Source organism: Sebastes fasciatus, chromosome 12, assembly GCF_043250625.1.
Source record: "Sebastes fasciatus isolate fSebFas1 chromosome 12, fSebFas1.pri, whole genome shotgun sequence".
NCBI classification, from domain to species: Eukaryota; Metazoa; Chordata; class Actinopteri; order Perciformes; family Sebastidae; genus Sebastes; species Sebastes fasciatus.
In genome coordinates this window covers 4,348,803-4,375,444 of record NC_133806.1, presented here as the reverse complement: position 1 = coordinate 4,375,444, position 26,642 = coordinate 4,348,803, and the positions used below count along the sequence as shown (strand labels likewise).

General features: G+C 40.2%; 1 protein-coding gene across 8 annotated transcripts in view; it reads right to left on the bottom strand.

Moving 5' to 3' along the window:
* The window catches only part of syngap1b (synaptic Ras GTPase activating protein 1b), a 175,629-nt gene that overhangs the window by 124,200 nt on the left and 24,787 nt on the right, over positions 1–26,642 (bottom strand). For all 8 annotated transcript variants that reach the window (XM_074652670.1, XM_074652667.1, XM_074652668.1 and 5 more), the window contains exon 2: positions 5,251–5,591. In XM_074652670.1, the coding sequence (XP_074508771.1) occupies positions 5,251–5,591 (341 nt within the window). The remainder of the gene's footprint in view (positions 1–5,250; positions 5,592–26,642) is intronic.

The following is a 26,642-nucleotide window of genomic DNA, read 5'->3' as shown; positions in this document are numbered from 1 at the left end:
TGAGTGACAGGCATGAATATTTAACGCCTTTCACCGTCGCCGAGGTGACGGCTATCAGCGCGTCAGTCCTGCCTCCGATCCATTCACAGCTGCTGCCTTATTGGCACAATTAGACAGGGATAGGGCTCTGATTAATTGAACTGGGCTCTCCGTTCAATCCCTCCAGAGCAAGTACAGGTCTCTTATCGGGATCACAGCGCGCTCTATTCCTCTGAGTGATGACAAGTTGAAATACTATTGGCAACCGTGCACACACACTACAGCAAAGTCGCCACCCGTGTGCACATAAAGATTCATTACTTTATTGACTCACCCAACATGAACAGAGGAATTTGCCTCAGTGCAGGGCTTAAATCAAACGCTGTATATACTGTGTAATAAACAGAGTATATAAAATATAATAATAACCTGTATGGCCACATGTCCAGATGTGCAGATACTTCTATAAAGTGCTGATGTGCCAGAGTTTAGGGCTTTAAAGCAAATGAAATACCTACAATATATCAGCGTATAGTCTAATAACAGACTCCATTTATGGTGGTGTTATAAGTGGTGTTATGAATCAGCAGTCTCGCCTTAAAGTGTGTAATTTTGTGTGTGTGGAAATAGTTTTGTGGGAAAGCAGAGGTAGAAAAGTTGAAGAACAGTACCCTCTCCTGGCCTAGAGAGCGAGATGAGATTTCACAAGCAGCAGCAGGAGCAGTGATGCGCTATCTGCGTTTGGTACATCCGTACACAAATAGTCAAGTTAATCAACACTAACACACTGCTATGCCCATTTCTAGTCATCTGAAAATCAACTGGGGGAAAAACACACAGAATAAAAATAAATTAGAAAAAGCTCAACAATTATATTTAACAGCAGAAGATGACGGTTTCACTGCGAAGCTCTCCGGCAGTGAATGTGTTAAAACTGAACTCCTGTTAAACCATCCCCCAGATACATGCAGGCTGAAAGAGAACACTGCTTTCATTAAAACATTTCCAGACACATGTATGTCTTAAACTGGCTTTTTTAATGTTCTATCTAATAAGTGAGCAAATAATGAAGCAGTAAGTTATCTTTATATTAAACTATGAAGGGAACAGTCAACCCTGAAGCACTTTAAACCTGCTGTCCATAATGTTCTTTTAATTAACAACTAATTAACATGTCCATCCGCATGGTGCAGTATTAAACACAGAAACAACACATTTACCCCAGTTGGAGATTCTCTTTATACTCAGTGCCAATAAAGACTGTTCAAAACTAAGCCAGGACACTGCGAAGGAAAACCTTCTCTTCCCACCCCGTCTGTGGACCTCAGTACCAAGCACACTGGTTCTTACCGAAGACATTCATCTCAAGAAATGGGTCACAAGTAAATTATTTCATTTTAAAAAGACGCTCTGTAATTTCTTAAAACAGCTGGGCACTTTTTAGCTAACATTACTCAAAGAGGAGTTGATTTGTTGGGGACTATTTTCTGCTGCGGATTATTACACATTGGGTGCTCTAGTGAGTATTTATGGCACTGTGACAGTGTATGTGGGATTGATTCAAAATAAGCTACAGTGCCCAAGTTGTTTATGAAGTAACATGTCACTGACAACACTGGAAGTCAATGGCTCAGAGGAATAAGTTATATTAGGATTTGGCTACACATATAATAGCTGTGATATGTGTAAATAACATAATAATCATTTAACTGGTAGTAATAATAATGGTCCAAAATTGATGTCAAATTGCATTAAAACCTTAAAATTCCCTTGAGGTAGTACTCCCAAACCCAGTATCTCCTAATATCTTTTATTCACTGTCGAAATTCAGATTGTGTCTCTTTATGTATCTTATCCTGCCGCATAATATGTAGGAGCATCCTGACTGGGACCACCTGACACCACCTTAACCCTACACTGAAAAAAATGGTACTTTGGATTAAAAGTACTCTAATTTGTTACATCTAAATTTATTAGTTTTTCTCAAATTGTATTTATGATTTGGTTGAAACCATAAATTATGATTTAATATAAATCAAAATATTTGTTTGGCCAAAGTCAAAAATGTACATTCACACAAAGTAAAAAGATTATTCATTATGAAGACCATACACAATTTTTGTACTTTGTTACAACTTAATTTTTCATTTTGGAAAAACCTAATATTTACTATTACATCCAAGTAGAATTTTTACTTTGGAATAAACTAATTAAAATACTCTAATTTGTTACATGCAATTTTATTACTTTGTTACAGCTTAATTTTAAATTTTAAAATATTCACACGGGAACATTATATATAATGTTCCCGTGTGAATATTATTGGAGTATTATAGGCCTACTATAGAAGATGCATAGCCCAAGTATAACAATAGCAATAAAACCACAGCTGGTTATGACTGACACAGTGTAACACGCTTCAAGAAATAATTAATAAATAGGAATAAGTCGCAAGAGATTGTTGATAACGGCCGATACACAAACCAACATGTGAATAAGAGAGTACAGGCACCTATTGATTTCCACTTCGAGCACAATATTCAATATTCAATTCTTACTTCTTTATTACTTACATGTTTTATGTGTCTGTTTTATGTTGTGTTTACTTATGTATAATGTTTTATCTTTACACTATCAATATAGTGTCTGTGGTTCCTCACGCATTGTGCAGCACATTGTACTTCCACCATTACTAATGAAAAAAAAATGTATACCTGGTAAAGTCAGCGGTTGGTGTCAGTTATTCTGGAATAATATATATTGTACATCGGTTCAGGATTTCTCAGTTTCTCCACCAGCAGCAGCCTAAATACACCAGTTTGCACTACAGCCGCAGGAGGAGGCACAGGAGCACAACTCTTGCTGTTTCTCCAATGAAAACACTTGTTGTCTTGCATTTACTGAGCTAATAAAATTATGACTTATTTTCAACTGCATGTAAAATCAAGTTAATACACTCTACTCTAAAAGCACTCAAGAAAATGCCACAACTTTTTTACATTCAAAAACAAACTCACAGACTCGTATGTCACAGATAAATCCCACAGTTTAAGAGGTTATGGTTACACAGTTATGATCCAGTTATACAATGCAGAGGATTACCAACCACAGACAACTTCCCACAGAATTAACAACTGCCCTTGAATCTGAACCCCCAAAAGCGAGCCTGAGGCGACAGTGATCCAGGGAAGCTCGAGTCTCTGGTAACAACTCTGGATACATTCTCTCTCTGACCTCCTTTTTTAACAGATATTAGCTGAAAAGTAGGGTCCTTTAACTAGCACAAAGACTGTGTGAAGTTATCCTATTTAACCGGCCATGCTAAGAACACTGTCAACCTACGTTTACCCAAAAAGACATGAGGAAGTATTCTGTGAGATATTTCTGTTATGTTCACACACCAGAATGGAGATACTCCTCCTCACGTATTGATCAATAAAAGATCTCTTTTGAACTAGAGGTTGGGTAAGAATCTGAATCCAGTATCAAATCAGAATCATCTCAAACCCTTTCCCAGTCTATTTAGGGTTAACTACAAAGAATTACATTATAATTTACTTTATATTTATGCGCAAAGATTGACATTCAAAAATGTAAAACTTAGGCGATCGTTTCTGTTTTCATATCGTCCAATTGTGCTTACTCGAGTCGAGATCGTCGATTCAAAGTCAAAGTTACGTGAATGAAAATTTAACGCTCCACAAATGTATCTCTAAATGCACATTACAGGGCACAGATTATAGAGATTATTTGTATTAGGGCTGCAACTATTATTATTATTATTATTATTATTATTATATTATTATTATTATTATTATTATTATTATTATTATTATGATTTTGTTATTATTATTATTATTATTATTATTATTATTATCATTATTATTATTATTTTCTTGATTAATCGATTAGTTGTTTGGTCTATAAAATGTCAGAAAATGGCGAAAAATGTTCATCAGTGTTTCCCAAAGCCCGAGATGACGTCCTCAAGTTTCTTGTTTTGTCCATAACTCAAAGATATTCAACTTAATGTCATAGAGGAGCAAAGAAACCAGAAAATATTCACATTTAAAAAACTGCAATCAGAGAATATTGAGGGTTATTTTTCCTTAAAGAATTACTCAAACCGATTATCAAAATAGTTGCCGATTAATTTAATAGTTGACAACTAATCGATTAATCGTTGTGGCTCTTAGATAGTAAGTTAGATAAAATCGTCTTAATATCGGCATAATAATATCGTCACAAGCCTGCGATTTTGTTAAAAAACAGTGAATGTTTTGTATCTTGTTCTTTGCTAAGATTTTTTTTTTTTTAAATGACAGAAGAGATAAAATATTCATGAAAGCTGCACTAGTCGATATTTTTACATGAACAACAATACATTTCCCTCATGAGTTGGTGGAGACCAAAACAGAGCTAACATTAGAGTGAATATTGGACTTGCATTCACCATGTGGCCAGAAACATGACTCCTAATGAATGATAATGTTACTCTGTGTCTGCTGGATGTGTAAATAAGCAACTTTATAAAGTGATAATGAGTCAGTGTCGTGTTTATAGCTGCAGCATGTTATACTGCTCTTAAATTAATTAACAATTAATGCAGGTTTTTGTCATTTTATAGACTCAGAACTTGACAAATCTTGGTTTCTTACAAACTTGGAACCTGATCAAAATTGGAATCAGCTATCATCAGAACCCAACCATAGTTATAATAATAATAATAATAATAATAATAATAATAATAATAATAATAATAATAATAATAATATTAATAATAATAATAATAATGTAATAATAATAATACACTTTAGTAATATAGCACCTTTAATACATGAAATGCAGCTCAAATTACTCCTGTAATATGTGATGTGAATGTTCCATAATTCAGTATATTAAGTTGTGTGTGTATATTTACTGTATAATACGAGTTAAAGGTTATGCCGTGTGTATCTAATACCTAGACTGCATCACGGGAGAGGGAAATATTTGTTATATATTTAATAATAAAGGTTATTTAACCTTTATTTTTGCGGGTAAACTCAGACAGAAAAATGTACCAGCTGTGTTAGAGGTCAAAATAAGTGAAATATACTTCTTTATTTACATTAGAGTAGTAAGTCCTCTATCAGTGCAAAGGATGAAAAATAAGTTATTTTTATTTCTCACATGATCAATGTCCCCCCTGAAGTTTTGTGAGTATCTAATACTAACTGGTGCATAACCGGTATCTGTATCAGTGTATTCCTGGTGTGTGATGTAGAATACCTCTTCCTGGTCCAACATGTAGATCTGATTTCCGGTGTTCACACGGAGATGGGGGTTCCAGTTGTCTTGGGGTGGACGGACGTGTGTGGGGCGGTCGTAGATGGGGCGCTCGTGCGAAGGAAGATTGAAGGAGGGATGGTCGAAGGAGGGACGGTCGAAGGAGGGACGGTTGAAGGAAGGACGGTTGAAGGAGGGACGTTCGTAGGCGGGACGGTCGAAGGAGGGACGGTCGTAGGTGGGACGTTCGGGAGTGGGACGGTCGTACGAGGGAGCGTGGAAGGGGTGGACGTGGGTGCGATGATGGTGATGATGGTAGGAGGGGGGGACGGCACACCTTGCATCTGGACAGGAGAGAAGGAGGAGGAAGGGAGAAGAGGAGAGGGAGGGAGGAAAGAGAAGGTCAGTTAGGATCATCGGTAGGAGGGCGGTGATGTTGTGACACATGTCTGTCCTCATAACGTCAGTGTCAGGTGTCATTAGAGTGTTTGATAGGTCAGCTTGAAACAGGTCATTAGTTGTAATGAGACTATACAGGACAATGCTAGAAACAGTACCTGATCCTGGAGTGTTTAAGAACAATAATGAAATCCATCTTATTTATAGAGCACTTGGATGCACAAACTGTTTTCCAAAGGCAAGAAGATCAACACAATGACAGGACCTATAGGAGACCTTAGAAACTACAGCACTAACTAAATAAAGCAGCAAGCATTGATACAACATAGTAGAAAATCACCTGGTTTAAAGGAATAGTTGGACATTTTGAGAAATATGCTTATTTGCGTTCTTGCCAAGAGTCAGATGAGTTTGCATTTATAAAACAAAATATACATGAAGCTTTAGAGGTGCTGGTAGGCAAATATTTAAATCATGGGTAGAACCAGGCTAGCACTTTCCCCCTGTTTCCAGTCTTTATGCTAAGCTAAGATAACCGTTTCTAGATGTGACAGTGGTATTGCTCTTTTTGTCTCACTCTGTGCAAGAAAACAAGTAAAAGAAATGCCAAACTATTCTTTTAAATACACTAAAAACACTTCAAAGTGGTTCACTTTTCATAATTTCCTTTAATTCACCGGTCCAGAGGAAATGTCCTCATTTTTCCTCCTGCTCTTGTTTTCCTAACCTCAATCCCATTCACACAAACAGTACAAAAATAAAACAAAAGAACAGGCCGTTCTGGATCCTGAGACAAAATGTAAAGTGCTACTAGGCTGAGAAAAGCAAAGAGATATTTGGAAACACTCCAAATTCTTCAATCTTTTGAGCTTCATTTATAAGAAGACGGCTCTTGATAGTGACTCTGCAAACACACCCTTGTGAATGTGAATTCAAGTCACTCCCTCTCTGTTGGTTTTATAGTCACAGCTAAAAGTGATAATTGTCTAATTGAAGAAGTCCTAGATCCAGCTCACCGCCAAAATCTAATCATCTGTTCCTTGGCTCGAGGCTGTCCTGTCCACCAAATTTAACAGAAATCTCTTCCTGAGGTGTCCTGCTGACAGACAGACAGAGAAACTAAACTATAATCTCCTCGGTGGGGGTACACAATTATCTTCGACGTTATCCCTTAATTCCGAGGATCAATCAAGAAGATGTGGAGAAAAAAATGAAAATGATATCTGAGGGCTCTGTGCCTTGGATAATTTAAGAAATTGATCACAGTATTTGAGACATTAATATGGATTTTTCTTCTCCCCGTGTAGCTGTTTCACTTTGTCTTAAGCGAAAAATGTGTGACTAAGGACCTTTGGTAAATGAGGCACTTTGTCTTTTCTTTCTTCGCTGCGGTTTCCCAGCCTTATTGCACTGCTTAAAACTTATGTTTTAACTCAAGGAATATGGAGTCAGATACGTTTCAATATTAATGAATGCACACAGAAGGATTTATATATAAATGATTCTCTCTTCACAAAAATGTGTTTCAATGCACACAAATATAGTTATCGTTGTATATAAATGTAAAAGAAAATTCACATATAGAAAAATAAGATTTGCAAATATATTTCTGATGCACACACACATATATTTTGTTTAAAATAAATGTAATATAAATCCACATATATGTATTTAAATGTACGCAAGTTTCATCAAAAACATATTTGGATGTTGTTACATTTATATACAAACTGTTGAACCTGGGTCAGTGTGTCTTTTGGTCATTTGATTCTCCATTCACAAAAGGATATTAAAATACAAAAAAAATAGAGGTTTTGATATTTGATTTTTTTATTTTAAAATTTAAAAAAAAAAATGTTAAATGCAAGGTTGTTTTTCTTTATCAGGGTCAAAAAAGGGGATGAACTAAACTTAAAAAACGGGTTGATTTTAATTTTTTATTTCTAAAAACAAAAAATAAAATCACTAGAAGACAGAAACGAAAAAACGCCTGTTTTTCATATTCAGCAACCGGAAGTTGCGTAAGAGCGCGTATGAGTACGGTGCACTGTATGAGAGAAAAAAAAGTACGGTGCTGCTTTGTAACTGAAGGTGATGGACACGGATCAGTAGGTAGTTTTTTGAAGCGATAAAAGAGTTTGTCTCAGGGAAGAAGACATGACTGCAGAAAAACTAACTTCGGTAAAGTTGGAAAGATATTGACAGATTCGAACTTCCCGGATCAATAACTCATAAACGAAACGTTGTTAAAACACAAACGACGGCTCTTTCTAACCGTAATGAGGTAGACAACGAGCTACAACCTAATTTTAATCAGAACAAGCCGTTCTCCGAGCTGAACACATAACATTGGTCTCTATGCGCAGCCGGCTGTGAGACGATTGGTCAGGGACCGTCTACAAAGTACAACGCCGAAAAGAGAAAAATATTCAATAACTTCAGTCTTATGCAGTGTAGTACCACCAAAATTACTTCACACATTAATGGCCTCTTCCTGATTATACTACAACACTTAATTGTAGTATAATAATATGTTTTTGCATTATTTTGGTGATTTTGTATTGGGAAAAATATTCAATAACTTCATGGTTGTACTAATAATAAACTAATAATGTCTAAATCTACAGAGTTGCCTATTTTTAAATACATATATTTGTGCATTTCTATTACATGTATTTTAAAACAAGAAATATTTGTGTGTGCATCTGAAATATATTTGTGAATCACATTTTTTGTGGATTTGTTTTTACATTTAGAAACAACAATCACTTTTTTTGTGTGTGCTGAAAAATATTTTTTGTGGAGAGTCATTTATATATAAATCACAAAATACATTTGTAAATCCGTCTGTGTGCATTCATTAATATTGAGACTGATCTGCCTCCATAAAGGAAACACACCATAGGCACATGATGATACTTTCCCATGTTTATCTGTCCAAGCTTAGCATATTTATGTGCACATTCTTCTATAGGTTACAATTCTCTATCTCTGTGACCTGTTCTAAATCTAAAGGGCCTTTCTTGATGCGTCTGTTGTTCTGTAATACTGACCTTGCATTTTCTCTCCCTCCTCTTAAGACTCCTTATTTATTCTCTGTTTAAGCTTTAGACATTTTTACTTCTTTTCCAAGAAGCAAAAGGCAACAGCAGCATCTCTCACATGCTTCAGATTACGCCACCGAGGGTTTTTATAGTTTTCAACTACGAATACAAAAGCAAACATCTCGAGGCAGTCCTCTCACTTCATCATGTCCGATGCTGGAATTCAAAGACTCTCCACTCTTTTTTAGAAGCAGTCCAGTGGAACAAGGCTGACTCAATCCTACTTGTTTAAGACTTTGCTTTAATATTCAGCATTAAAAAAGATGATAATATTTCCCTAAAAGGCAAATCACCACTCCGCTAGCATCAATAGTGCATGCTCTGGTCCAGAGAGGACGTTCATGGACTAATTCACACTGAAAACAAGTTAAAACAATTAGATTAATGTGGTTTTTAAAATGTAAACAAGTTGAGAAAGACTTCTGCAGAGTGTGTGTGTGTCCGTCAAAGCAATATTCCCCCAGTGGCTCACACCTCTTGCACCAATGAAATGCCAAATTCACACTTACAACATCTGCAGAGTGTACTACGAGGCTGGAACATACACACATTCACATGTTCATACAATCACACATACTCACAGACAAGCAGAGAGAGAACTGATATCTATTTGACCCTCTATTTGACGAGGTGATTGACCGAGACTCTGCACCGTCTCCCCTTGAAAGTAAGCCAGAAACAGTCACCTGTGGCCCACAATGCAACACTACAGCATGTCATAACCGATTATTTTACATCACTTCTCAGATTCTCCCAGACAGTTGACGGCTACAGCGGTTCTCCGTCCCCAGCCGGAGCGGAAAGGCACAACAGGCAATCGTCTAATAGTGGCAAAGTAACAACTCAGTTGATCTTTCAAGTTTCCTGTTTGAATTATGAATCGAGCTGCTGAAATATAGATGAGCTCCTAAACAAGCACAGAGCTAATTAATATGGACGATTCAAGGAATGGGAAGGAGTGAAGCATGGAGAGTCTTTTCATACATGGACCCACATGTGGTCCAGTTTTCATCTCGCTGCAGAAGGGAGAGGTTTGGTGTCTTGCTTAAAGGGACGGTTCACCCCAAAATCAAAAGTACATATTTTTTTTCTCCCATAGACTGTGTATAAAGATGGAAGACGAGTCTCCGCTTCCTCCCACTGTACAAAAGTGAAGCCAAAATATCCCGGATACGGGAGCTGTCATCTTGAGATTTTGACGTCATTTGGAGCCAGAGTCTGTCAGCAGTGATCGGGTGGTGGAGCCGCGGTATAGAGCCGCGGTATCGAGCCGCGGTATCGAGCCGACCAACTGCAGCTTGTTAGTGACAGAATATCACAGCTGCCAATCATGACGTCTCACCCTCCTTTTTATAGCACCAAATGACTAATTAAAACCAAACTTATAAGAAAAATGAACACTTGATCATACATCAGCGTGATGAGAACTACCTAAACTGACAGAAACAATCTTTGGGAAAAATGTATTTGACGTTTACTTTGACATTTTAGTTCGGCCCATGTCCCATCCGCTAACATGGGGCGGGCAGGATTTATGACCTATACTCAGGGTCTGAAATTAACCTTTTTTCACGGCCTGCCACTGTGGCAGACAAGTGTTTTTTTTGTCTACCACTCAGAAATGTTATCTGCCACTTTTGAAATTCATGTGCTACATGAAGGAATAACATTTTAGATCTGATGTCATTCATCAATGTTCAATATATTTTACACAAAAAACATTAAATACACGGTACAGTGTTCGAATTACACTGTGAGGGAGGGTAGTGAACACAGTACTGTACTTTTTTATTGTTATCTATAGTGGCTATTTGCATAAAAACACACAATTCAAATTATTATGAATATTTAAATATTTGCTTTGATTAAAAAAAAAGTCTTGGTAAGTTGTTAGGAAGTTAAACGGGTCATAATTGTCTCTCTAATATCTATTTTATATTGATGTGAAAACATCTCCTTCAAACAACTGGATGTATTCAAGTTTCTCGCCAATAACTTAATTTTACGAGATTACATTTGAATACATCATGATAACGTTGTGATTTACCTTCACCCAATAGTCCCTTTTCCTGAGCAGACTTTGAACGTCTCATAATAATAACTGAATGGCACCTCCGTTAATGTCAGTAGCGCCGCTATTTAGCCAGTCAGGACTGTGCTGCCCATCGGCTGCTAACAGCTAACGTTACTAACTCTCATCCTGTTGATTCAAACACAGATTTGTTGTTCACAGTGTCGCATTATCAGGGATGAAAACTGCTCACAACCAGGTCTGTGGATCATCTTGAGTAACCAGGTCATGATTTCTGGAAACAGACGTTGCTGTTGAGTTTTGGTGCCATCTAGCTCCATTATATTAGAAGGCAGACATCTCTACGGCCGATATGTCCAACAATCGGCAACTCACACCAAAACAACCTAGATTGATAAATAGCACTACAGGTAAGAGGAAAAAATGTGTATTTTTGATTGTGGAGTGAACTGTCCCTTTAAGGGCCCTTCAATCAGACAAATGGATGAAGTCTTTCTGAGGTGGGATGATCACTCCAAACACTCAGCTACCATTTTGTCCAGTCGCAAAAAGTTGCACAGATATACTGTATCTTTTGTTGTTGTTGTTGGTGGAAAAAAATAATATGATGTAATATGAATCATTTGAGTGGACAGAAACTCGAGGCTATGAATATGGGCCACAGTGCATTAAAGGGTCACGATAGCCTCCGCTCAGCCTTCGTGTCTACACAATTTTAAAAGACAGCGAAAGGGATATTTAAGCAGGAAAGACCGAAGCATGTAAAACTATATGGAAGATTTGTCAGCCGGCTGATTGATTTTATTTTGTATCTATCTAATCTGTCTATTTGTTTTCTAATTAATTAATCAATCAATCATTTAGTCTATAAAATACCAGAAAACAGTGAGAAATGTCCATCATAATACCCAAGGGCACAAGGGGACGTCATCAAATGTCTCGTTTTGTTTGACTAACAGTACAAAAACATTTAGTTTACTGAGATGTAAGACCAAGAAAAGCAGCAAATTCTCCCATTTGAGAGCCTGGTATCATCCAATATTTGGCATTTTGCCTGAAAATGAAAATGAAACGATGAATTATCAAAATAGTTGAATGACTGATTAATCAGCTCTTCTCTCACTCAGTTCTTACCACTTATAAAAACACACCATATTTCAAATAAGTGTCAGTTTTACCCTTTCTATGTAAGTACAGAAATAAAAACGTTCTTTCTTTTTCTCTATACATGAGGGTAGTCTTTCTTTCCTGGAAAAGTCCAAGTGATGCTTATGGAAGCAACACTGGCAGATTTTTCTATCTTATTTGTTAATTAAAATACAACAGAATGAAGCCAAATGACTTATTTCAAGTGTGGTTGTTCTCTATATCTACTGTAGCTGGTGAAATTAAACCCGGATACTCACACAACATTCAGGTAATACATATTGTGGAGTGTTGTGTGATATACACTCACCGGCCACTTTATTAGGCACACCTGTTCAATTGCTTGTTAACACAAATAGCTAATCAGCCAATCACATGGCAGCAACTCAATGCATTACGTCATCTAGACGTGGTGAAGATGACTTGCTGAAGTTCAAACCGAGCATCAGAATGGGGAAGAAAGGGGATTTAAGTGTCTTTGAACGTGGCATGGTTGTTGGTGCCAGACGGGCTGGTCTGAGTATTTCAAAAACTGCTGATCTACTGGGATTTTCACGCACAACCATCTCTAGGGTTTACAGAGAATGGTCGGAACAAGAGAACATATCCAGTGAGCGGCAGTTGTGTGGACGGAAATGCCTTGTTGATGTCAGAGGTCAGAGGAGAATGGGCAGAGTGGTTCGAGATGATAGAAAGGCAACAGTAACTCAAATAACCACTCGTTACAACCAAGGTATGCAGAATACCATCTCTGAACGCACAACACGTCGAACCTTGAAGCAGATGGGCTACAGCAGCAGAAGACCACCCGGTACTAGCAAGGTGTACCTAATAAAGTGGCAAGATTGTGACTGGAATGGATGTGTCTCATCAAAACTTTTGTCACGACCATGGATAAACAGCTGAAAAAAGCATTTTAAAAGGTCTGAGGCTTTGCACTCTATTAATATGCTCTGCGTTGTTATGTTGCACAGCAGGTTGTTTGGAAATGTTATCTTCAAAGGCTACATGGCAAAATATTTTTGTTGCAAAAGGAAAAAATTGTAAAAAGTGTTGTAGCTCGCATCAAACCAAATGTTCTAGTTGTTAGCATCTCCATATATTGTATCATTAAGAGGGCACCTGCAGTTATAGTGATCTATCACTTACTCCATTCTTTTTATATGTGTTCTTCGTCGTGGATGGGTGTGTCGACTTCAAGCCAAACTGTAAAAGCAGATGTGATAGATGCTGAGTAAGCGCGCTATGAATCGTTGGTCATTATCACAGAGCTTCGGAGACATAAAGCTCTGTGTGTGACACGCTCTCCCTTTTCTCCAAAAAAAAGCACATCAGCCCTTGAATCCAAACTTTGCAACTGTGCAGAGCAAAGTCATGATGCTGAGATATTCACTGGAGGATAGCAGCGTGAGTCATCCACAGCCCAATCTGCACTACTCTACTGTAGGCCTACCTCTCCACCCCCGAGGCTGCCTATTAAGGGCCTGTGAAGCGCAGTGGACAGAATTTCAATGAGCAGGCTCATTCTTCTGTCTGTCCGTCGGAACGTACAGGGTACACATATACTGTACAGTAACGATTTGACACAAGCAGAAAATGCTGAGATTGCCTCTTTTCTCTGCTCATCTTCCTCCACCTCACTCTATCCTTCATTCACTCTCTACGGTCGGCTCTCTGTATTCTCCTCGCTCTGCCTTTGTTCCTCTCTCTCCTTCACTCTCCGTGGGCTCTTTTCCTTTTTCTGCCATCCTTAGCAGTTTACAAAGAAGAGTCCCATGCACCAATCGGATGACTGGTCAGCCTTAGTCAACGTTGTCGTTACTGGAACCCGACAGGCCTAATGTTGATTTATACACATCGCTGAGCTCCAAAACAGCGCTAAAAATAAAGCTTGCAATATCCCCGGGCCGCCCGGGGCAGATAATGTACTCCTGCAAGCATGGCGAACCAAAGCATCTTACTTTCTAGGCAAGAAAGCACCACACAGTGCACATGTCATTACTGTGACCTCAGCTGCACCACTATCACGTCTTATCTGCATCGAACGGATCACTGGAAAATATACCAACGGAATACGGATGCTACTTCGCCAAGAATGAATACATGGAAGGCAGCGAGGATAGATGCAGTGCTGCACTTTGACAAGCTGTGAGTCAGAGTGGTGCATATGTGCAGTACAGTAGGCTGCTGTCAGCGCTGAGTCAAGGGGGGATGTCAAGTGTCAGCAGCGGGGTCACAGAGGCCCAGAAGTGCGAGGCGTCTCGCTGAACAAGCACATTGGTCATGCCCTCAACTTCTGCTGTACGTTGCGAAGCTAGAAACTCAGGCTCATTACACTTACATTAGATTTGACCATGGTAGTGCAGCACAAAAAATAATAATAATCTTCATTCAGAAATCCGGCTTTGCTTCATTAAAAGGTAATCAGTATAATTTTTCTGCTCCATAGCACAAAATGACCTAAATATATCTGTGGGAGGGTTGATAGGCTTGTTGATCAATACCAATTACTCAACGATTACCTCACAGGGTGGCGAGACCTCGGGCTCGATACCCAGCCCGAGCAATTTAAAACGCTCGCAATCTCACCACCTCCCACCAAATAGAAAATGACAGCAACAGTGCTATTACAGCATTTTGCATCATGACACTACCTCTACACCAGACATTTCTGTTGGATCTCTGCGTTAATTAGGTATCTCTATTGTGAAAATGTGACTTTATTTGTGCCAATTACAGGCTACCATCACTCAGGGGTACCGGTGGAGTCGGAGGCGGTGTCAGACTTGAGTAGGAGATAAGTTGTATCTGTGTTGCTGCAGTTACAGCTGACTACTTAATGTCATTTTAATGATCACACTATAAAGGCTAGTTTGTTTTTTTGTAATTATACTGAGTGTAATGTGGACTTTGACACGTTCATTTGGAGCTTAAACACCTGTTACTACGATTGTTGCTTAACTATTTGTGATGATAGCTCGCGTAAAGCCTTTGCTCGTCTGTTTTATGACACAACACAAAACCACTATAAACTAAATAAATAATGACACACTAAAACGCACTTAGAGATGTGGGACAGCCATAGTGCATCTCTCTGCTGTGCATTAGGCCACAGGCAGCAAATGTGGCAGTATCTCGTTTTATTTTTAGTTTGGTTTATCTGTATGTTAAGATGTTGATCTGGCTCTTTTTTCCCTCTTCCTTCTGAACTGAAATGTACTTCTGGTGTGTTATACTACATGGAGTATAGGCCCTTTTCACAGCAGCCATTTTGACACATTATTTCAGGGTAAACAACACAGGTGTGTCACAGCCATTCCAGTGAGTCAGCATGCACGATACCAGGGCGCTGACCCACCTAAATGGAACAGGGCCATAATTAATGTTATTAATAATTACACCTGTGTTTATCCTGCAATGACATGTCAAAATGGCTGCAGTGAAAAGGGCCTGTTGTACAGATTGTACATGTCCCAAACAGCAGATCCCGGCTCTCCCGACTGTTACGAGTGAGATGATCCAGAGCAGAAACAGCATGGCACGGCCATTCTTCATCTTCCACAGGCCCGAGGACAGATATGTCTTCACATCTCTTTCAACACATTTAAATAGGCGGTCTGACTGACGCTGTCACTACTATGCGGTCTTGCATCGCAATGACTGTGGATTGTAATGTTGTGCTATTAACATATAGTTCTTTCTTAAAACAAGAGAGCGTGGCTAACTTTTGGATTACGTAGGTATTTGCCTCTCTGACTTGAATTTGCCTTATGATGGCTATCGTGTTAATTGTCAACTGTGTACATATATGATGCTGTGTGAGGTAAAATGTCCCCGCCCACGCTATATGTGTCTGCATGTGTGCATTTGTCAACTCTGAGCTGTGTGAAATCAAAGGTGTTCAAACCATGCAATTTATATCTACCTCTTAACTTGGCTTTTTATCAATATTTTTACATTAACAATGGATCAAATGTCTAATGATAGAGGGGTCGCTGATAGAGACAAACCAACAGAGAATCATCACTTGACTCTGCAGCTCTGTCAGCTTTTTAGTAGGTTTCTCTACTAGAGCCGATACCCGGTAGATATAAATAAGCTTAAACTAAAATTGTATACTTCAATGTGTAAAAGTATTTTTTTTTATGTAAGGTAACATGAGGACAGGGATTGCTATGGCAGTAAAATGCCAATGCACCGTCGTGACTGAAGGAAGGTAAGTGACAGAAGAAACAATGAAAAAAACCTGTATTCAATGTGGATCGGACACATCGTGGCTGATATCCAGATCTCTTAATGAGGTCAGTATTGGAGCTAATATCGATCAGGTGCATCAGATCGGTGCATCCCTACTTGTAGCTTCATCATTTTGGTTTTACAGCCGGCAAACTCTGCTCACATTAACCTCATTTCCAGCAGGCAGCTGTTTCTATCAACATAATGCTCCAATAAACCAACTGTAAACTACCAGCTCAGCTCCTGATGGCAGACAGACAAAGTTAGCTGAATCAATCAATCAATCAATCAATCAATCAATCATGGAGCAATTAGCTGCTAAAAGACAAATATTCTTCTCTGGAGTTGGTGGCGACCAAAACAAAACTAAAAGGCGAGTACATTTTGGACTAATTCATCAGCTTGCCAGAAACACAACTCCAAATAAATGCTAACACATTAGCAACAGTCTAAGGTGAAAATGTGTTCGGATTGAAGTTTTTCAGATTGTTGTGTTCTTCTGCCCCCAAGTGACCAAAACAATTAATTAATGCAGGTTTAAAGTATAACCACAGATCACACTGACTACTACTTAAATATATTGTACACACCTGTGTATGCATCCTATTGCCCTAACTACTGACACCTACCTTCTATCAGCACCTTCTCCTCCTCTTCAGTACTATATATACCTTCACTCAGAACCTCCCCTCCATACTACACTCCTTCACTAGTCTTATATGCTCTCTACAGGCCGACTACAGAGCTGAAACATCAAGTAAAAATTCACTTGCTATCCCTGTGGCCATAATGTCTTTATAGTGTACAAGTGTGCGTTTACACTCACCAGCTGACACTTCAATGCAAAGAAATGTGTGTCTGTCTGTGTGTGTCCACATGTGGTGGTGTTTGTGTGTAGACAGAGAGCAACAGATTATGTAAAAAGAAAAGCATACAAACTACTGTATGAATCCAGGCATGATCCCTTTTTAATTTCACCGACTACAATGAGTCCACTTCAACCACGAAGGAGAGATGTTGGATGAGAGGAGGGGAGGATGGGGGTAACGGTGTGTGTATATGTATATATACGTGTACATGTGTGTATGTGTGCGTGGCAGAGAAAGAGAGAGTGGTAGAGGTGGAGAGAGAGTATTCTCACCTATCAGATCATTCACCCAGCCCTCACGCGGCACGTCCCGGGTTCCCCATTGCTCACCCAAAGCGTCCACACGGCGTCACTGTTGCTGCGCTGCTAGCGCCTTGAATCCGCCCCCAACTCCACCACACAGGAAACAAGGTTACTGCCCAAGAGATGTCACTTCCGAAACACCCACTCCCGCTCGCTTGCTCGCGCTCGCTCCCTCACGCCCCCAGCCTATTGCCATGACAACCGAGAAAAGAATAGAATATAAGTGAGTGTTAAAGAGACAGAGGGATCAGAGAGACAGGGAAAAAGAGGGATGCAACGAGAGAGACGGGGAGGGGAGGACGGAGAGGGAAAAATCGGGGAAGAGTGCAGCAGAGGAGAGGAAGAGAATGGGCAGAGAGAGGTGAATGAGTGGGCGGGGAAAGGATGGATGACAGAGGAGGGGGTGAGAGATTGAGATTGAGAGAGAGAAAGAGAGAGAGAGGAGGCATGTGGTGAGATGTGATCGGAGGGGGGGGAAAGGGAAGAGGAGGAGAGAGGTGTCGATGCAGTGGACGCCGTGAAGAAGAAGAGAGAAATGAATTGATGAGAGAGGGAAAGAGGGAAGGAAGGGAGGAAGGAAGGAGGACACTTTTTTGGGAATAGGGAGCCCACATCTTGTTCCCATAGCAACACAGCCATCCATGAAATACTGACTTGTACCTCCCTCTCACTCTCTTACTCTCTCTGTTTCTGTCTCTCCATCCCTCCCCCTCTCCTTTTCTCTTTCCATCTCTAACTATATATACACACACACCGTGAGCGTAAGTTGGCACTGAGTATGCATGCAGTAATCCAAGCTCTGCAACATATATACCATCAATGTATCGCTCTGCAGGAATTAATCTGGGTTTTTACTCTCGGATAGGTTCGGATTTTATCAAGTTTGTCTTCATACGATGCTCTTATGTACGTTAAGAGAGTACTTGGTCGCTGTAATGAGTCCTCTTCTCCATACTGGCTGTGAAGTGATCCGATCCTAAAGCGACTACACTGTAAAGGCCGGAGTATGCTGGAATGAACGAGTTCATATGATGTGTCATTCGAACCCGTCTAAAGGAAAAAGCCTGCTGTTACAGGAGGGGCGACACACGATGAATCGTACACACATTAGGAGAGTCCTCAAAGGAGTTCCTGGTGTTCACACAAAACGTTACAGAAGTGTGAAGAATGAAAAAAGAGCTTGAGTGAAGTTCAATTCCAGCATAGTTTCTCAACCTCTGCACACCTGGCCCATCGCTGCGTGGAGCGGGCGTGATTGTAAGGTTGTCAGGTTGGAAAAGTTATAAATATTGTCTGTCGCAGTCCTACCAATTCTCACCTAAGTTGACGAAAGGTGTGTTGAGAAGAGGGTTTGTGGCAATTTTGTGGCTACAGAGAGTGCTGCGTGACGGCCGATAAATCGCCTCAAGTGATGTCACTTGAGTCAGTGTCGGTTGGGGCTGAAAGCTACGAGTTTGAAAATAATAAAAAAATCCGATGGTGTGGAGTTAAGCGTGATTTATGTTTGCCGCATTCGCGAAGGTCATGAGTGTCTGCACAGTCAAAATGATGTCACACCATCAAATCGGCCCATCGCGGGGGTTCCGCGATGGGCCGATTTTTGTAACGCTGATGGGCGGAGAAAATGGAGAACTTTGAGAAGCTTTGGGAATATCATTTATCCGCTCCGAGAAACCCGCACAGAGTTCAAAACATCCAAACATTTCCTCGTCACGATGCCATGTCAGGGTGCATAACCGAAGCTTTAGAAAGAAGTGAGCTTATCAGACCTCTGTAGCTCGCCTCTCATCTCTGCTTGAGGCTAGCGACTCAAGTGCACATTAGCCACTACTAGCAAAACAAACCCAAATGTCCAACCGAACTGTCTGCAGTTGTGTTGTATTGTGGGTAATGTAGGCACCAGGTTTTAATAAAAAAAGGTGATATTTAAACTGTCAACCATGAATCCCATAATGTTATAGGAGTGCAACGATAAACACAAAGAGGGATTCTGACAACTACAAAGGCCACAATTTTGCAAGGTACCAACTTCATCTGGCTAACTGAACCCTCATTTCAGCTTCAGGTGAACTTTAAAACACATTTTTGCATTTAAGAGTCGGTGTAAGGTGTATTGGCAAGAATCTGATGATACGATACGTATCATGATACAGAGGTAAGGATTCAATATATTGCGATATGTGGATATACTGTAAGCAAGGAGATATATTGCGATTTTTTTAATTCTATTTTATGAAAACTGTCATAGTATAAAGAACACATCAGAAATACACCGTTTCAAAATAGGGAAAAACAACAAATGTGTACTGCATGCAAAAAAACTACATGTTTTGTGCCCCAAACTGCATGTGATTATCATAAAGTGGGCATGTCTGTAAAGGGGAGACTCGTGGGTACCCATTTTCATCCACATATCTTGAGGTCAGAGGTCAAGGGACCCCTTTGAAAATCACCATGCCAGTTTTTCAGTGTAACTTAGGAGCGTTATTTAGCTTCCTTCACGACAAGCTAGTTTGGCATGGTTAGTACCGATGGATTCCTGAGGTTTTCTAGTTTCACAAGATGCCAGTGACTTCAGTCTCTAGCTTTAAAAGCCCGCTACAACCTCTGAAAGACTGAATAGTGGTCAGGCTCGACAGCGGGCCGTTTTTGAGAATCGATACAGTATCGCACAACATAATATCGCGATACTTGTGTATTGATATTTTCTTACACTCCTAATGGAGAGGAGGAAGGATTACAGCGACAACTGCTTCGACTTACATATGGCATGTGAGTGGTCTATTAAGATGGATTTGACAAAATCTGAACCCATCCTTCCTTAGACATTAAAACTTGATATACTGTAGATGTCAGCTCCAAACACGAGCTGACCTCTAGCTAAAAAACAACATGCAATATGTCTAAAGGGGGAGGGGAGATCGATGTGGCCATCATCCCGCCATGAATCCCATCGAAGTCCAACTTTCGACACCAACTCCTGGCAGCCTCTTCTCCAAACACCCCTCCCTTTTCCCATCCATATCTCCCCTCCTCCTTCTGCCCATCTGTTTCTCAGCCCCCCCACCCCTTCGCTCTCTGGCTTCTTCTTCCTGGATGTGGCCTCCTCTTTTTTTTTACCCCTTTCTGTAAACCTTTTATCTCTATCTCTGTGCCTTCCTCTCCTTCCCCTTTGTATTTACGCTGTCACTCTTCCACCCTTTCATCCTCAATATTCCTCTATCTGGGATTGAAAAAACTAAATTATCTGTCCTAGAATCACATTTCTACCATTCACCTCTCTCCTGTTCCCTCTCACTCCTCCATCTTCTCTCACACTCTTCTATTTTTATTTCTAGATCCCTGTGATGTTTTCTCTGCCTCTCCGAATCTAAATTCAAATGTACCTACCTGACTTTTAGTCTCTTCTCTCCTTTACTTCTTGTATGTGGCCTTTCCCTAATTTCTCTAAACACACGTCTTGATCTCGCTGCCAAATTCACATGTTGGGATTAACAGACTGCTAATAATAACTACACAATGAACAATCAATACAAATGACTCCATCTGTTCAACTTTTGTGTTTGGTACTTTGGTGTTCATCCACGGTCATCACGTGTGTGGAATGACGACTGCGGCCAGTTGTAGCGCAAACAGCCTCAAGATGTCATTGATTTGCATTTACTTGCAGAAATTTGAATGCAGCTCATTTGAAACTTGGAAATCTTGACCGTATCGCTTGCGACAATGATATGCCACATGCTTAAATAGAACATATACAGAAAAACAAGACATTCAAATGTGTGATTTCATTGTTAAAATCAATGCAAATGTCTGAGAAACTGCACATAAAAGAGTATTTCTCTTCAACATTTCCCTGTGGTGAGGATTTCCCCCAAGATTCTGAATGAGCCGGATTCAACTTGCAAGTAAATACAGATGAATGACATGAACAGCTTGAGACCATTCAGGCTTTGGCCAATAGCAAAGTTGGGTTTGTGTGTTGTATCCGTACAGTAGCCTTCTCTCACAATCTCCCTCTCTGCTGCTCTCTGGCTCGCTCTCAGTCTCCCACTCGCTTACACTTACTCCCACAACTCTCTTTGCCTCTCTCTTTCGTTCGCACTCTCTCCCTCAATCTCTGCTCGCTTCTCTCCTTCACTTACCTAATGTCTTTTAACCATAACTGGAGCTCTCTCTCATTCCAACAATGTCTCTCTGAAAATGTCAAGTAAATCTTTTCATGCAAACTTTTAAAATGTCACAGATATAAAATGTGTATTTCCATCAGGTATGTAGGCTGAATCATTTCCTGCCTGTCGATAAACACGAGGAAAAAAATATTCCATGAAAGAATCTATTTGTCTGTGCCAATGTTGTCCATATCCAAGAACAAGAAGTACATGAGTACATATAATACAATAATGTAGGAGTTAATGGTTATAAAAACAAAATGAGCACCCCATTCAGACATCAGACCGGCACATACGGGTACTTCACAAAAAGTCAAGGCCGCGCCCCCTTTCGGGGATAGAAAACCCCATAGACTTCAATGCAATTCAACGTATTGTAATTTTGACAAGTTCGTATGCATTCATCTCTTGTTATACAAACGTTTATTTTATGCACATATCTAATAATTATTTTGTGATTTTTCCTGAATATGAGCGTTTGCGATACCTTGATAAATTAAGGTTGATCGCCACCATGTCCTTTCAGTCTTCCCCCGTCCAACACAGTTGCCGGATATTGCTTATCCAGACATCTCTACTGAATCATGTTAGGCTAAGTGTTGTCTGTAAATAACCAACCTGTTAATAGTTTGATCTATAGGCTGAGATTTAGTGGGAGACGACAGTCTGATACGTTAATGTATGACTGTATTACTTAAGCTGACGTTAGAGCCATGCTAATCACTGTCACCAGCATCATTTAGCCATTTACCACACTGACAGTGAATATTCACGTTTTGTATGTGCCTCAAATGTCAGTGTGAAAGCCTCAGTTAACCTGCTACACAACAGCTTTTTGTCATTTTGTCTCGTATGACAGCGAGTTTCTTTCCCCCTAAAGGGAGCGTAGCCTCCGAGATGATGCCATGCTGGTCTGGTCTACAGCTTGGAGCCATAAAGCCCCTCTATTATATCTGTTTTAGGACACGGCAGGGGAACAAATCGGAGATCAGCGTTTTGGGATTTATTGTTCACACAGCAACTCTTCGGCATAGCATTACTACTATAACCGGTTTGTTTAAAGTAGAAGTTTGGAGACATGTTTCAACTTCCCCCAAAAGGGGGCGTGGTCATGCGAGCCTACTCTGGGTGACGTGTTGCCGGTCTGCTGTACGGGAGAAGCATCAGATATTTCTGTAAGGTCACAGTGAGCAGGTAAAAGACCTCTGAGTGTCCGGGCTGCTTTTGTGCTACACTGAACAACACAATGTGGGTTGTTCATGCCGAGTCTGTGTCGTAATCAAGTCATCATTCACATCATCTTTTTTACCTTTAACTTCAAGATGAAATAGTACACAATTAATATCAGCGTCATTTAGTGTGTAATAATTCACAAAAGCTCATTCTGCTCAGTCTCTAATACTCTCTCTCTCTCTCTCTCTGTGATTTTTGCTCTTACACTCCCTCACTCTCATGTTCTCTCTCATAACTCCCCTGTCCACCATCTTTTTTATCTCTCTCTGACTTTAGATCTCTCCTGCATTTTGCTCTAAACAGTCTGACAGGCTACACAGGAAACTCTCCAGGTTGCTCTGTAAGGCCCTTTTCACTCAGGGTGTGAATAAATAAACATTATGGGGGGAAAATGAGACGCTGGACATCTCTCTCTCTCTCTCTCTGCTGCTACTGCTGCTTCATTCAGAGGTGCAGCCCTGCCTGAGTCTCCACCTAACTGTGATGGTGATATTCAATGTGCTGAGAGGATAGAATAAAGATGAATGGGGAGAAAGAGAGCTCCGAGTGCGTGTGCATGTGTGTGTGTCAAGTAAAACCACATAACTGTGTGTGCAGTTTTAAACTCTTTTGTTTTATGTTCAGTGTTAACTACAGAAACGCTGCTACTGTCTGATGGTTCACTGAAACTAGTTACAGCAGCAACACTGCTACAAAAAAAAGACAGGATAATGCAACTATTATAACAGCACTTATTTCCAGCTGGCACTCCAAAGTTGAGTTGAGGCCCATCAAACAACGGAAACACTCAATCATGGGTTTTTAGTAATATCAACATTTCTCAGAGGCAGAGCTGCACTGGAGGCCACAACAATCAGCACAGCCAATGAACCATAATTTGGCTAAGAAACACAGAACTGAAGCACAAGAGAGGGAGAAACAAATATTCTCGCACAACTTTTTTAGGGTGCAATGCGGGGAATCGAGATCCTGATATTTCACTGGATTTCTCTACAATATCTGCTCCTATTTCCCGCCAAAAATGTATATATGTGCTTCAGTGGTCGAAGAAGTATTTAAATCTTTCCTTAAGTAAACGTAGTAATACCGTACTGTCAAAATACTCATTTAACCTGTATTAAAACTCTTACTTAAAGGTCCGGTGTTTAGGATCTGGCGGTATCTGAGGTGAGGTGAGGAGATTGCAACCAACTGAAGCCTCTGAAGTGTTGAGAAGAACTACGGTGGCCAACGCAAAAATGCAAATGTACCTCTCTAGAGCCAGTTGGAGCAGAGCCAGTGTGTAGAGTGTGTGTGTGTGTACGTGGGAAGTGAGTGGTGAAGCAAGAGAGAGAGAGAGAGAGCGGCGGCGACGGAAGTGAGTAATGTTATCGACTGTTGTTGTTATCGAAAAAAATTATTTCTTAAAGGGACTGTTTGTAAGAATCAGAAATGCTTGTTAACAGCGACACCTGTGGCCGTTAAGTTAACGAAAGTCAGCGTCGGGCTCGCGCTTGTGCTCGCTCTACATAGACATGAACGAGCATCGATCAAAACAGTGAGGCGAAACACGTCATCTAAAACCACAATATCACTCTATATTTCAGCTGTTTGGCAGTAATGTTAGCTGACCAGACGAAGGTCTCTCCATGAATCAATGCTGATCCTAGTGTTGGCTTTTCCTGCCTCAGCCTCCCGACCGCAGCCGGAGGGAACAGGGGAGAGACCGGAGTTTGGGTCGGAGACGATAACGTTTCTCGCTGCGTAGCCCTGTCACTTTACAAGACACGGGAAACCTCTGTTGGTCTGGAGGAGCTGCAGCATTTAGTTCTGCACAAACATCGACTGTACATTCACTAGATATTCTCAGAGCTAAACTAACTCTTCTGCAGTGTGGAGTGTGCGCGCATGCACGTGAGAGTTGAGCGAAATAGCGAGAACAAGCGCGGTGTGTGATTGAAGGCAAGCAGGCAGAGGAGCAGCAGAGACTCCGGCCCTGGAGACCAAAGCTACGGTCTCCCCCGCGTCCTCCGACAGCGGCCAACACTGTTTTGCAAGTAACAAACAGTCCCTTTAAGGCTCCTGGTTGTCAACAATAAGTTTATCCACTATTTCCAAAGAAGACATGCTGCGATCAGACAGCAGTATGACCTGCAATTGGGTTGGATTATTATTCTCACTGCAATCAGACCGCACTGCCCAAACGTTGTCTTGTGAAAGCGCCCTTAAGTACATTTCTAGAGTAAATGTACATAATTACATTCCACCACCGGTGGGCTTTTGTATGTCTTCACCAGTGTTTGCAAAACTGTGTCCTGAAACAAAGACGCCTTCGCAAACCTCATTACGACGTTAACTGTGGTGGCTATTTTCCGACCTTGAAATGCCATTATTATGCTAATATAACTGTTAAATATTATTTAGAATCCAGAGAGGTGCCGACTCTCTAACAAACTCTTTGTGTGCATCAGTCATCTGCAACAAATAACAATTTGACTGATAGAGGTCCCTCAAGCAAGGCAAAATAACTTTCCTTGTTGCTGACATCTGCAGGTGCCATAAAGCACAGAGCGGAGATTGAGAAAGCAGAACTACTGATGTCAGGGAGAGTTTTATAGATGCCCCTGTCTTCTAGTTAAACCGCCGCTGGTTCTGTTTGGCTTCTCACCTAATATCATTGAGCCATTACTTACACTGGCTTCGCCTCGGACAACATGGTACAGTAAGCCAATATGTTATCTCCTCCCATGGTAATTGAATTTATGGTGCCAGATATTCTAAACCCCCTATCACTAGACTGTCAGAGTGCTTTGGTGCACTGAGCTCCTATCACAACTGCTGATAACGTATGCATACTAATCCCGCTGTTTTACTGAGTGCAGCACAGATATAGCACCATAGAATAGCCAAACGTTGCCTCGCCATGTGTGCCTGCACATTTATCCATTCACCATACTGTGACAATGTCTACGTTTACATGCAAACAATATTCTGGCTCTTATTCAGAAAATGACCATATTCCTATTAAGCTGTTTACATGGCTAATGAAAATGAATATTCCACTAATATTCCCATTTACATGCAGTTGTGCATACTCTTGATTAACGTAACCGGTGGAGGACTTGTTCGACCCTCTTTCATTCTTTCAATCACCTTCTTGAAAAGGTTGGCGTTGTGATATTTCCACATATCCCAAAACCTGTTAATATCCAAGTCTTTCATAATGTTTAAAAGTAGGTGTGTGTTTTTTTTCTTTTGGGCATGCATCTCTGCAAACTAGGTGCTAAACAGGCAAGAAGCTGTGTGTCACAAACTCCTGTAAAAAAAAACAATAGAGGGGCATATTCCCAATTCTCTGTATACATGTTCAAAGAATGCTCAGAATAATATCGCCATATCCCACATGTCTCAATCAGGAAATGCTCCATGCAGAATAACGCCTAATTCAGAATATCCAACGGGATATGGTGTTTAGATGACCCGTATTAAATTCAGGATATTGTCATATTCAGAATAATAGTGGAATATTAGTGTGCATGTAAATGTGGTCTCTGATTCATGAAAATAGACCTCAATAATTTTGCATTTGCATTTTGTTTTAGGTAGCCTACAGTATATTGTAGCTGAACTTCCAAATTCACAAAGAGCCATGCTGGACAACTCCATCTACTTACGGTATCTACAGAGGCACGGTAGCTAGTTGTTTAGTGTACCTGATAGTGAATGTCACAGTGATGGATACACTCAAAACTGATTTCAGTGTTCTTATTTTATTGTCAGAGAGTATTTACTTTTTCTAGCTGTGGTGATTGCTATGTCCCTGTTTAGTCTTTGCGAGTATGTGCATGTACTGTGACTGTCTCAAACCTGTTGTACCCCTTTAAGTACACAATATACTGTATGTATTGGATGTTGAATCTCTG